Source organism: Neovison vison, chromosome 9, assembly GCF_020171115.1.
Source record: "Neovison vison isolate M4711 chromosome 9, ASM_NN_V1, whole genome shotgun sequence".
NCBI lineage: Eukaryota > Metazoa > Chordata > Mammalia > Carnivora > Mustelidae > Neogale > Neogale vison.
Window position 1 is genome coordinate 49301543 of NC_058099.1, and position 14128 is coordinate 49315670.

The following is a 14128-nucleotide window of genomic DNA, read 5'->3' on the forward strand; positions in this document are numbered from 1 at the left end:
ACACTACTTGCAGGCAACATACCCATTCTTTCATCAGTCTGAGATTCTAGATTATCAAATATGGCTCTCAGTGGATCAGTTCCGTCTTAGAAGGTCTCAAACCAGCTCCTCACTGGTCAGATGTTACCACTCTCTCCTGCCTGCCTTCCCAGAGCTGCTGATACGTCTTGTACACACGGTTTTCAGCCATTGGTGGCTTCTCTCCTCCTCCACAGGGCACACTGCTGTGTTCATCACACAGCCCCCTGCAGCTAGCCCCACAGGTAAAAAAAAAAAAAAAAAAAAGCAGGCCAAGCGCTGGTTCAAACTGGATTCAGTCTTAGAGATATTTTGGGTTGTACTGGCATTTAACTTGTGTGAGCAGCACTATTAATTCCAGAAGTTAAACCTAACTCCAGTGGATTAAAAAAAAAAATCCTCTAGATCACAACTATGTTAACTCAGTTTTATGTGCCGGAAAATATTTGCTTTATGTTATTCGGAAGATTTTTAGAAATCTGAGATCAAACACCTAGAGGGTGAAGAATGAGTTGCTAGGAGAAGCGAGGAGGAGAAAAAGCAAAGAGATGCTTGGGGGTGGGGGAAGCAGGAACACATACTTGGACCCAAAAAGAAGCTGTGTGACTTGTGAGAGTTTTGAGATAATTATATTGAGTTCTGGGGTGATTTGCAATTGGGAAGGGTTTCAAGCGTTCCGTAGAGAGGAATACCTGAAAGGGCCACAAGATGGCGATATTACTCCAGGAGTCTCTCCCAGTCCGTCACCCCCGGTAGCTATGCCTTCCTTTGTTCAGACTTCCCTCCTCAGCAAATGTCACTGATAACACCGTCCATTTTGTGTCTCTTCGTGCTCTTGGCCTTCCCCGAGGTCACTTTCTTGTAAGTAGCCTTAATGCAAAAACTACTGATTTTATTGCTATCTGATAATTTTTGGTTTTTTTCCTTTTCCTTTTTTTTTTTTTTTTTTTTTGCTATTTGTTACATCTTTAAGATAGCGATATGATCTCCCTTCTGTTGTAAAAGCAGCTGGATCAAATGTTTTGTTTTAATAAGAAATATAAAATAAACCAACCAAAAACGGACTCATCTTTCCCTTTTTGTGAGTTACCACCCAGAGAGACTTCCCAGCTGAGTGGGGGTCGCCCACCAGGCCTGGAGACAGAAACAAGTGCTCAGAGGCGAAGACAAATCCTTAGCTGAGGAGAGAGGCAGCCAGCACCCTTAAGTTGGGGCAGGAAGGAGGCTGAACCTCACCCCAGTGAATGAAGAACAAAAACCCAAATGGTCTACCTCTTATATTTATTATGGGAAAATTCCACAGTACAAAAGCTAGAATAATATGACAGACCCAGATAAAATCCTATGGAAGGGTCTGATACTAGAAACCAATCTATAAACTATAAAGAGGCTTAGACAAATGTAAGCTCGTTTTTTTTTGTTTTTTTTTTAAAGTCACTTGATATGCGCATTCCCGGCACCCTGGGGCACACCCCCCCCCACCCCGTCCCCCAGCCCCTCAGAAGAGGAAATCCTGACTTAGAGATGGTGGAGAGGAGGGGCACTGGTTTTAGAGGGCAGCTGGGAAAGGGCAGCAGACCTAAGGTGACCAATTTCAGCCCCAGAGAGGATTTGAATCCTGGTGTCCGGCCCTGCAGAAGTTCTTTATGTGGGTGGCTTCTAGGGACACCTGAATTCCCAAAAAATTACATGGGTGGGCATTTTCCTAGGGAGAAAGACTCACTACTCCCACCAGACGGGCAAAAAGTCTCTGAGGCCATGGTTTATGCCCTTATCCCTTCACCCAGACCAGAAAAAATGTCTAAAAACCCACTGTAATGTATGTTATGGATTTAATGGATTTAGGGATTTCATGATAACGCTGATCCAGTCTCCCTTCTGATGGTCACAATGTTCTTTTAAATATGGCCTATGAAATCTTACTAATTAAAAAAATGGTCCTAGGGAATTAAAATCAGGTACATACAAAATATTCCTGCTAAAAAAAATTTGCTATGCATTTAGGCACTTCATACTAGAAATATTACGCTAATCTGGAGAGTGTTTAATAATAACAATACCCAAGGGGTGCCTGGGTGGCTCGGTTAAGTATCTGCTTTTGGCTCAGATCATGATGCCCGTTGTGGGATCGAGCCCCACATGAGCCTCCCTGCTCTACGGGAAGTCGGCTTCTCCCTCTTCTACTCCCCCTACATGTGCACCCTCTCTGGCTTGCTCTGTCAAACAATGTCTTTTAAAGAATAAAAAATAAAATAATGACACCCAAAATCATTATCAAATTAATTTGGGAAAATGTGCTTTGCTTGACAATCCATTAAATGCATCTTTCATTTTCAGGTATTTCCGAAATCATTTGGGAAATAAACACAAACATAAATTCACAGAAAATGCCCCTTACGGCTTTAATATCGAATATAACCATCATAGCTCACAAAAATAGCATAAAGTGCAAAAGCTCCATTTCAAAAGGCTTCAAATCACTCCCAAAGCAATGGAGACTAAATGCTACCACAGCCAGGGGGCCCACACCACCCTTATACAGAACAAGTCCAGAAAGTATAAAACAAGGGATGTATCTGAAAATACCATAGAAGTTCTGATTACATACTGTGATTATAAAATAGTCTTCAATCTGGTTTAACAGAAAGAATCAATTCATACAATTAGTCCTTTAAAATAGAGGCCTTTTTTTTCTTCTTCTTTTTTTAATCTGTAGGAGAATGTCCATAAAATCCCTTGAAAACCCCAATCTGGCCTGCCAATTCTCTCTGGCCAGCTGGAATGGTAGCACCCAGGCAAAGGGCTGACAATGAAAGGTCAAACAAGCTCATTCGGGGGGGAAAAGGAGCTGGGGTTGGGAGTGCTCGCTAGACAAGCTTCAGCCCTCCCCCATCCCCCAGATGGCTGTGCGTCAGCCCCATGGGATCAAGAGCCGAGTTGACTCTGTCCCACTCTCAGAACCTGCAACATGGCATTGGTTCACATAAGCGTGACAAACGGGTGAGAAGTTTTGACACACCTGAGAAATCCAGTAAAAACAAATTACAGTTTTGTTTTTTGTTTTTTTTTAAGAAAGTCTGTGCTTGATGACCATCAAGCTTAGATTTCCCCAACAGAACATCTTGGATCCACAATTATTAGGCACTCATCCGAGGGACAGGTCTCATTTCCCCCAAAATGTAGCCTGTTACCAAACAGATTCAGGTTATCTCTCCCCCATACACCTTCAATATATTCGTGCTAATAATATAATCATAATCATAAAGAGCAATGATTTTTTTCTAAAAATTAAGATTGAATCAAACACTGGAAAATAATAATCACCGACTTAAATGATCGCTTGGTAACGAGGACAGCAATGTTTACTATCTTAGATCCAATTCCTGCTCATTCTCGGTCTTAGGCAAATCTATCCACGCAGAAAACAAATGCACCCGACCTGCCATGACCTAAGTCACAAACATCACATCTCCACGTCTCTGCGTTATTAGAGAGAAAAACCCAAAAGATTCTTGATTGCACATCAATCAATAAGCTATTCACTTTTTTAAATCTAAAAACCTGTACAGCCCTATTTTTACCAGCGATGTCCTGCGACTCGTGACTCGTTAATCCGGAGCAGAGGCCTCTGGAAGATAGAATTCAGTTCATTATTTCTCAGGACCTATTCATGTCAGGCTCAATTTAAAAAGAAGACTCAGCAGTAAGTCAGAATCCAGTGATGAGCTCTCAAGGGTACAGCTGACCGAGTGTATTCCAAAAGCTGCTCCTCATGAAAAATACATAACTGGCATTTATATTCCATTCAAGCGACCAGAAGAACTGTCCCCTCTAAAAGACGGCTGCTCACAAGGCTATGGGGCAGGAGGGGGAGATGAGAAGGAAATACACCAAAATATTAACAATGATTGTTCTCGGACAATAGACTACGGACTTCTTTTTCCCTTCGACTTTGCTGTGGTTTTCCAATTTTCTTTCAAAAGTGTTTAGTGCTAGAAGAAAAGCATCCTAAATATAAATGTAAATATAAATATGCCAGAAGTCTAACTTCAAACTAGATTGTTCAACTCCTTTCTCAATTTACCATCTCATGCTAACAAGCTTGAGTGATTTTTGTTCAAAAATTCAGTTTTTGTCCTCAAATATACCCATTCCGTACGTTATCAGCCCTCAGCTCATTAAAACCAATCTCTAGAAGGGCTTTTTGTTTTTGTTTTTGTTTTTATTTTTTTTAAACAGCAAAAATATCCCTTCTGATATCTTAACTAAGTCACCTGTCTCGTAGAAGACAGATGGAAACAGCCCTGTGAGTCGGGGCTCTGATTTCCTTATTTCCAGCAGTCACATTGCATCCCTATTTCCAAAGGACACTCAGAAACTTCCAGAAGAGCAAGATCAAAGAGATGAGAGCTGGAGGTGATGATCATCAGGGACCCACCCACCCCTTTACCTGAGAGGGAGACACAGTCCCTCCCTAACTGCTGAACAGTGCTCCTGTCAATGAGGAACTCTCAAGACAGAAATTAAACCTCACACAGAACACAAACCCTTCCCGCACTTCCCTGCCTCTCCTCATCCAAGTTTCCATGTTAAGACAGCTGGGCCTGAAGCATGTGGAAGCTTCTCCCTGCTTTGGAGCATTTTGATACTACCGAATGGAGGAGCCCAGAATCCATGCCACGTGAAATTAATCTGAAGCAAGGACTGCTACTTCCCTTTAAAAAATTCTAGACCAAAGTTTTAAAACTCGCAGTGGTTCCAAGAACCACCAAGGTCTCAGAGGTGCATTAAGAACCCCACTAATACATAAATACCTTTTTTCAAAGTATATTTTTAAACCATAATACACAGGTACACTCCTTCAACACCAAATTTTTCACCATGGAAACCACAATTTAACTTGCATTTTCACTGCATGATATTAGGGAAATATGTAAGTTCTACCTGCAAATAAACTTAATAGAATACAACACATTTCTCACATTTGGGTTCCATCAGGATCTCTTACTGTAAATAGGGTTGTGCTAAAAAAAAAAAAAAATTACTTGAAAACCACAGAAGTAGAACAAAGTCACTCATTTTTAAACTCTCAGTTCATTGTTCCTTATTGGACTTTTCGCCTTAGATCCTGTACAAAATTCTCAGTAAAGCAAGAGTTCCTAGACACACCACAGACTGGTACTGCCCAACTCTTCAATCCTTGGTGATACGACTCCTGTCCTCACAAGGACACCTCCGTCCTGCCCTCTTTCACAGCAGAATGCTGCAAGGCAGGAGGTGTCGGAGGGACAGCGAGTATCCCTGAGGTCATGTACTCCCCCCTCACACCTCGATGACCGTTTCTGGAGTCTTCATTCAGCCCAGTGAAGAGGTTAAGGTAGACAGTGTCATCTGAGCTGAGGAAAAACTCAGAAGGCAACAGACTTGCCCGCTGCATAAGTGACCCGAAAAGCCAGCCTGGGGTCCCCTCAGTAGTCGAGAGAAGCAGCCATCAGATGCTCAGAGAAATCACAGGAAGCACCTTGTACTCAGAGTGCACGGAATACGATTCCACAGGAAACGCTGGACAAAGAAGAGGCGAGGTTTTCGAGGATAACTTCCAGAATCGAAGGTTTCCCATTAGCAGAAGTTTCCAGAACTTTGTGTTTGCTCCAGATGTTAAACCAGGATCCCCACTGTGACCATCCCAAGGCCTTGACTTTACAGAGTTCAGCAGCAAGGAGTGGGGCTCTGTGTGCAGATGGCTTAGCCATACCTACTCTTCTCCAAGTGTTGGAGGCCCCTGGGCTGGGGGGCAGGGGTGGGCAACAATGTCAACACTTAGAAATTGTGCTCATCTTCAAGAATGGCTTAAAGTGGAGTGTAGCTTTTGGCACAGAGGGTTTTTCTGTCCACTCCACTCATCTGAAGTCCCCAGCTCTCAGCAGAGGTAGTAGAGAACGGATTCGCAAGCACAAGTAAAATCTGGTTACCGAGAGTCTCCGAGTAGACCAGTAGCCTCCTCAGCCACAAGCCCTGCGTGGGTTTCATTGGCTTGGTTTTATTTTAGGACCGTTTCCCCAGATGAAAATCCCTGGCATCTTCCATCAGTCAGATGGTCTTGCCTGTCACAGAGTCTGTCAGCAGGAGAGTCCACTCTGAGAGCACATGGGACCAGTGGGGTCTGGAGCAAAATCCTCCTGGGAATTGAGGCTCCCACAAGGGACCACCTTGCCATCACAAAGGATACAGCCCAACCAGTCACTGCATCTGGAAGGGCCGCTGAGAAGATCTACCTGATGCCCCTCAATTCACTTTCCGTCTTGGGAAAGGGAAAGACCTTCTTCCCCCATGCACAGTGGAGTCCTGGTGAGCCACAGACTCGCTGGTTAGCACCCAAGGGAACAAAATACTAAAAAGACAAACCCCTACCCCCAACTCTACAAACCACCAGCTGTCTTTGCTGAGTGAAGCCCAGTGCATGAGGAAAAATAGGCAGAGAAGCCAGCCACTGCCTTGCCATCACGTGATCTTGACCGGTGATTTCTTGCTGGCACACAGGAGGGACACATAGGGGACACCGATGAAGGCCCATTTCTCGCTGGGCCAGAACTTGATGACTGGGCCCTGCTCGGGGATCTCGGAAGCAGCGTCAAAGTAGGCAAAGCAGACGCAGCCCAGGTAGGCGGCAAGGCAGATGAGGATGTGCCTGTGAAAGGACACAGCAGGTCAGCACCCAGCCAGGGCCAACAAATATGGCCGCCTTCGGGGGACCCTGCCTCCCCCACCCCCATCCCCGCCCCACCCAGCCTGCCTTCTTTCCAAGGAGGAAGGAGCGGTAAGGTAACCAACAATCCTCAGAATAGTAGGAGAACCGCAAATCTGGGGCAAACACGGCCTGTTTTAGAAAGTTCTAAAATATTCTACGTGGTGATAGGAGCAAATATGCAAATGCTTTGGGGGCTCAACCCTGAAGACTGAGGCACAAGGATTTAAAACAGGTGCTGAGAAGATGAAACTGAGATCATCTGATTAGATCCCACCTTCTTCCTCCAATGTTGCTTACACATAGTTTATGCCCTTTATTAGGAATCCTTTTATACAGACTAAACTGCTTTTACAGTTTAGTAGGGAAACTTTCTCACTTTACGGTGTCTGTAAGAAGTTGTACATGAATCCTTTAGCAAGCAAGGACCATTTAAAAGCAGGTAACCCTTCCCTCTACTGAAATTAAATTCCAGATGAGCTAAAGATTTAAAATCCATTTTTAAAATAGAGTCAGAGAAAACATTTTTATGAACTTTGGTCGGGGAGGACTTTCTGATATTGACAAAGTCCAGAAACCTTACAGGAAGAGACTGAGTTATGTGAGAACATGACTGTCGACAACCCATATGGTACCAAAAAACCCTCATGCACTGAAAGATAACTGGGAAAGGGGGGCATAAGATATTTGCATTATATGACCAGTTAAAATCCCTATACTCTGGAGGGTGGCTCAGTCGGTTAAGCAGCTGACTCTTGATTTGAGCTCAGGTCATGATCTGAGGATCCTGAGATCGAGCCCGGGGTCGCGCTCCTTACTGAGCAGGGAGCCTGCTTAGGAGTCTCTCTCTCCCTCTCCCTCTGCCCAACCCTCTCACACACATGCACTCTCTCTCAAAAAATAAAATAAAATCCCTATTTTCCAAAGAGCTCTCAAAAACTAATCCTTTCATAGGATGCCCTTTAACACAATCAGGGTGGGTGAAGATGGCATGATTGACCTTGGCCTCACGCTATAAACACTGAAGCTGGCCACTACCTCCATGAGGGCTCAGTGTAGAATTCTGTCTGAGCTTATTTGCATGCAGATTTGCATAATACATACAGATACTGGACGGTAATGACTGGCTACTCAGTGCCAGACACCAGGTTGCTAGATAGAAATTATTTAAAAATAGAAATACTGCAGGGAAGACAAATGAAAAGTTACCTTTCAAACGAAGAAATGCACCCATTGAACTTAAACTGTAAAACAGGCTCAACAATCATGCTAGCTTTTTACAAAGACATGAAAATAAAAATGTTTTTAATCAGGGTAATATGAGTTAAGAGTTAATATCTAGTAAATACGAAAGTATGGATAAAAGGCATTATCTTACAGACTTTAATAAAAAGTGTGTATTAATACTTCAGAGATACAGGGGCACCTAGGTGGCTCAGTAGGTTAAGCCGCTGCCTTCAGCTCAGGTCATGATCTCAGGGTCCTGGGATCGAGTCCCGCATCGGGCTCTCTGCTCAGCAGGGAGCCTGCTTCCTCCTCTCTCTCTCTCTCTCTCTCTGCCTGCCTCTCTGCCTACTTGTGATCTCTCTCTGTCAAATAAATAAATAAAATTTAAAAAAAAATGAGGATACTCAAATGCCCCATTCTTAAAAAAAAAAAAAAAGTGTGTATTAATACTTCAGAGATACAGGGGCGCCTGGGTGGCTCAGTGGGTTAAGCCTCTGCTTTCGGCTCAGGTCATGATCTCATGGTCCTGGGATCAAGCCCCACATTGGGATCTCTGCTCGGCAGGGAGCCTGCTTCCCCCTCTCTCTCCGCCTGCCTCTCTGCCTACTTGTGATCTCTGTCTGTCAAATAAATAAATAAAATCTTTAAAAAAAAAAAATACTTTGGAGATACAGATCTATATGTACCTGTATCTAATAGGTACAGATATAATCTACAGATATATAAAATTTAACCTAAGGAAATGTGCAGGCATGTGAACAAATAACCTAATTACCTATTAATAGAGAGGTGGGCTAAATGAATTCTAAAGCATCTATACTGGGAGGTATTTATTAGACACAAAAAAGTGGAAGATAATATGTATGCTCTGGTAAGGAAAGCCATCCACAATCTAGTATTCCCTATGTAAGAAAAAAACAAAACAAAACACTTTATATCACCTATAGAATGATGCGAGATTTATTTATAAAAAGTATAATTAGAGAAACAGACATGAAAAATCTAGAATAAGGGGCACTAGCTGGCTCAGTCAGGGGAGTGTGTGAGTCTTAATCCCGGGGTTGTGAGTTCAAACCCTATATTAGGTGCAGAAATTACTTAAAATTTTAAAAAATCTTAGGCCGTTAACAATTGGTATATTATGAGAGCCTCTCTATGCTTCTGTTTAAATTTGTTCTAAAGCATCTTTTTTTTTTTTAAGATTTTATTTATTTGACAGAGAGAGAGAGAGATCACAAGTAGGCAGGGAGACAGGCAGAGAGAGAGAGAGGGAAGCAGGCTCCCTGTTGAGCAGAGAGCCCGATGTGGGGCTCTATCCCAGCACCCTGAGATCATGAGCTGAGCTGAAAGCAGAGGCTTAACCCACTGAGCCGCCCAGGCGCCCGTTCTTAAAGCATCTAAACTGGGGCAAAAATATGAAGTACACCAAACTTAGAAACAAATTTAAGTCTGAGACAACGTTATTACAATCTAATTTTTGAATTTTGCTTAAATTGCTAAGGTTACCAAGAAACTTGGATTGATAAAAATATGTACTTAGTGTACCTTGAATGAGGTCGTATTTACATACGTGTGTACATTTATCAAAACTCATCCAAGTGTACACTTGGAATCTACAGCTTATTATCCCCATTAGAACTCAAATTAACGTGCATAAATTCACTAGTGTGAGTCAAGGTTGAACCTAAAAAAATACCAGGAAAAGGGTCTTCAGACTGGAATCTTCAGTTTATGCTGTTTCACATTGTTTTGTCTTTTGCAAACAGTCCTGGGAGTCTCCAAGCCTTAAACCGAGAGCAAGTTGGGTCTCATGCTCAATCTATACAAGCTCCTACGTTCAAGGGCATTCACACGAGTTCTTTCAAACCACAGAGTTTTAGGCATCGCCCGATAGAAGTCAACCTTCTTCTGAATCTTGGATCTAATAAAGTTTTTCCAGTTCCTTTCCACTAGAATTCTCCCCGGAGCTCTCAATGTACAAGGGACATCGTAAAGCAGATTTCCCTTGGTCCTTGTTCTCTTTTGCAATCAGAAGTTCTGGGGCACAGAGAAACAGGGCTCTGGGTTTGGAGCTGAAGCAGTTCATAGGAAAAAACCATTCGACTTCCTCCTCAGCGTTCTGAGTGTAGGAGTCTGCATGTTGTTTAATAAACTGCTTGTGAGCACCTGGGTGGTTCAGTCAGTTAAGCGTCTGCCTTCGGCTGAGGTCATGATTCCAGGGTCCTGGGATTGAGCCCCACATTGGACTCCCTGCTCAGCAGGAAGTCTGCTTCTCCCTCTGCTTGTGTATGCCCTCTCTCTCTCTCACACACAAATAAATAAAATCTTAGGGGTGCCTGGGTGGCTCAGTCTTTGCATGTCTGCCTTTGGCTCAGGTCATGGTCCCAGGGTCTTGGGATCAAGCCCCTCATTGGGCTCCCTGTTTGGAAAGAAGCCTGCTTCTCCCTCTCCCACTCCCCCTGCTTGTGTTCCCTCTCTCACTGTGTCTCTGTCAAATAAATAAAATCTTTATTTTTTGAATTTTTTTTTTAAACTGCTTGCTGCCTTTTTTCTTTAACTTAACCACATATCCTGAGCAATCCAATGCACAGCTGCTCCAGTTCCCAATGACTGAATTCCCAGATGAGCGATTCTGAACAATTCATTCACTTCTCTGGGCATCCGTTTCTACCTGTAAAGTGCACTGGTGAGACTGTCCCCAGGTGACCTGTGATGCCTTCACCTGGTCACCTGGGCATCCCAGTCCCCACGTCACCTCTGTTCCAAGTCTTCCCCACCCCCACCACCCGACCCTGGGCGATCTAGCGAGAGCTCAGGTTACGGATTCGGTTTTCAGACTCCTTTATGCTTTAGTAATGGAGCCAGAGGTAAGGGACCGCAGACCCAAAGCACACACACAATTAGGTCTTTTTGTCCTGGCTAAGCCTGCTCCCTGGAGCCTATGGCGCATTTGACAATACTTCCCATTGCTTCTGAAAGGTCCGACCGCCTCTGCGAGGAGAGAGGTGCCCCTAGGCTGTGCTCTATCCCCTGGCACACCCACGCACACCGGGCAGAGAAAAGCACACCCAGCAGGTGCAGACCCGTGTGGCGGCCCGGGCTTACCACACGCAGTGCAGGTAGGGAAAGTGGAAGGACGACAGCAGCTCACAGAAGGCTCGGTCACTGATCCAGCAGAAGAGCGCCAGGGTCCACCAGAGGCCCGAGAAGAGGCCCAGCTTAAAGACACGCACATTGTCACACCTGCACAGGGATCCAGAAAGCGAGTCAGCCTCAGTCCGGCTGTCACCCACCTTGCTGGCCCCTTTTCTTCTGGCTCCTACCACCCCCCCTAACCCCAGTCCCTCGGCACTGGAGGCCCCACCCAACATCCTGCCCACCCCCCCCCGAAGCTTCTGGATGTAGACTCCACATGTCCATACACAGAGGACTCCCAAAGCCGTGTTCTCACCCAGGCCTCCCCCAGACTCGAGACTCACAGATGCAGCGACCGTCTGGACATGCCCACCCACGTGTAACACAGACCCAAATCTAACATGTCCTTAACGAACTCCTGTTCTCCTCCATACACTGCCCCTCGCTGCCTCTGTCATCAACCCACGGCCCCCGAGGGATCCTCGTATGCCTCAGATAGCCCCGGCATGTGCCCCTGACCTTAGCACTGGCTGTTGCTGCTCCTGGAATGCTCTCGCTCACATATCCGCATGCTTCACCGTCTCCCAGCCTCTGCTCAAATGCCCCTCAGGAAACCCTTTCCTGACCACTGCTAACCATCGCCCCACGGGCCTCCACGCATACGTGACACTCTCGTACCACCCCCACTTCCCTCTTCTCTCCTCTGACTTCTCTGGAGGGATTCCAACCGCTCTAGCACCCTCGACGTTTACTTGTGGACAGGTGGTCTTCCCCAGGAACAGCGCGGGACACACACAGGCCCCCCACTATTTGCTGAATAACAAGAGCTCTCACGCACACCGGGACAAAATGTTTTTCAGATACCAATCCTAACAGCCCAAAGAAATTTCCATTGCCATTTCCTTTCCTTGTTCCTGAATCGTTCGTAAAGGGGAGTGACTTCCATTCCTAGGGGAGAAGGCCCGGAGGCAGCTGGTGGCCGAGGGTACTTCTCGGTCCTCCCTCAGGTCTCCGTCCCTCCATGGACCGCTCCAAGGTCAGTCAAGCTCTCTGTGACCCCAAGAAGGGGCCACAGCTCTGTGTTCAGATTTATTGCACGCGTGTCAAAAGCCTGACTGGTTGGTTGGGACTTTTCCCGGCCACCTGAGGAAGCATCGTACAAGCAGCAAAACCAGGATGGGCAGTAGGTTCAAAGGCCTCAAAAACACAAACTGGAATACCGTCTTGTCGGAGAGCTAAATGTCTTCCCTTGAAACCTTTTTTGAAATGACAGAGGCCTCGGACTGGAGGCACTCAATTCCTACTTAGCTTTGTTGAGCACGACGCTCTCACAGATCCTCTCTTTCTCAGCTCAGCTTTCTCTGCCTCCTCAGGTCTCCGCTTCCAGGGCGCCTTCTCAGATAGACTTTCTCGAACGGCCCCCACCCCTGTGATGCTGTCGGCCTCGTGGGCACCCACCATTTTCCTTCATAACACTCGTCACAAGCCGACATCGTTTTCGTTGCTGTAATTATCTGTTGAAGGTCTAGTGTCCAGTCAGACAGTGAGCTCAACAAGAGTAGGATCTCTACCTGCTTTTCACCAGGTATATGCACTGTCTGGCCCAGAACACACATGAAATAAATGCTTGCTGAATGAATAAATAAGGAAGTAAAGGAAAATGTTACTTGAATTCCAGTGACCTAAAGGAGCACATTTTTTCCCAGACTTTTTTTTTTTTTAAAGTAACCACATTGACTGGGTACCCAATTCTCTGAATGCACGCTAGGCACTATGAAAGGCAAAATGAAAAGGACTCTAGCCTTGCTATTTTAAAGATAAAATGAAAGACGACAAAAACAAGTGTCAACAACTACAGACAATGTGGTACAGGAGGACCCATGTACACTCAATTCAATTAAACCTAGAAACTTTGGCTTAAGAACACTCCAGAACAGGGGTCAGCATGCTGGAGAGGCAGTGTGTGTGTGACATTCTGCCTCTCTTGCCAGATGATGAGTCACTTGGGAGGAAAGTCTGCAGAGTCAGGGTCCCAGGGTTGCCTGGTTCTGTCCCCTCCTCTGTTTTTAGAGGGACAGGTCCTACTACCCGCTGCTGACCAGGCCTATCTGCTGACCAGACCAAGACTTGGGTCTTGCCCAAACCTGGGCTCCTTTGGGTTTTATTCCCACTTCTCAGGGCCCCTATCAAAAGAGCAACATGAGATTAAAGGAAAATAGCAGAACAAAAGTGATACATACAGTAGAACCCTATTCTAGAATTTAAAAAAAATCTCGGCTATTATCTGTGGTTCTCCTTAACCCTTTGTTGTATTTGCAAAGTTGCCCTTAACAGACTCACTCCTATAACCAGGGGAAAAAAAAAAAAAGTCACCTACATTAAAATATATTCAGTGCAGCTGAGTCACTTGATAATAAGACAACACAAATTTCAGTAAATGTCCAGTCATGACCCCAAATAAAATGTCATTGCCACATGGTCTGAAAGTTCAGAAAGGACACTGAAAATCAGGAAAGACTAGAAACAAGCTCTAGCAACAAGGCTAAAGAGAAACAGAAAGCTCCCCAGCTCCTTCGAGCAGAGGGAGGCTGGATGGGAACTATTTAGCTGCCGCACTACAGATTATCGCTAATGTCAGCAGAGCAGGTCCTGGAAGGAAACGCAAAAAAGCAGCAAGGGCATCCCCTGTCTGGGAATTTGACCAAAGCAAGCCAACAACCATCTTCTCTTTCCTTCCTGGGAGTCGGGGGGAATTGGGACACAGCAGCGAACACAGGGCCCTCATTCCTGCCCATGGAGTCAACATCAAGAAAAGGGACAGGTGGGGCGCCTGGGTGGCTCAGTGGGTTGGGCCGCTGCCTTTGGCTCGGGTCATGGTCTCGGGGTCCTGGGATCGAGTCCCGCGTCGGGCTCTCTGCTCACTGGGGAAACTGCTTCCTCCTCTCTCTCTCTCTGCCTGCCTCTCTGCCTACTTGTGATCTCCCTCCGTCAAATAAATAAATA

General features: G+C 45.4%; 1 protein-coding gene across 2 annotated transcripts in view; it reads right to left on the reverse strand.

The window, feature by feature from the left end:
• Nucleotides 1-2395: 2395 nt before the first annotated feature.
• The window catches only part of ACER2 (alkaline ceramidase 2), a 33246-nt gene continuing 21513 nt past the window's right edge, over nt 2396-14128 (reverse strand). The window contains exons 5-6 of one of the 2 annotated variants that reach the window (XM_044265597.1): nt 11096-11233; nt 2396-6706 (exon numbers count right to left, since the gene is read on the reverse strand). In XM_044265597.1, the coding sequence (XP_044121532.1) occupies nt 6520-6706; nt 11096-11233 (325 nt within the window). In that variant the 3' untranslated portion in view covers nt 2396-6519. The remainder of the gene's footprint in view (nt 6707-11095; nt 11234-14128) is intronic. The other variant, XM_044265598.1, reaches the window with a different exon arrangement.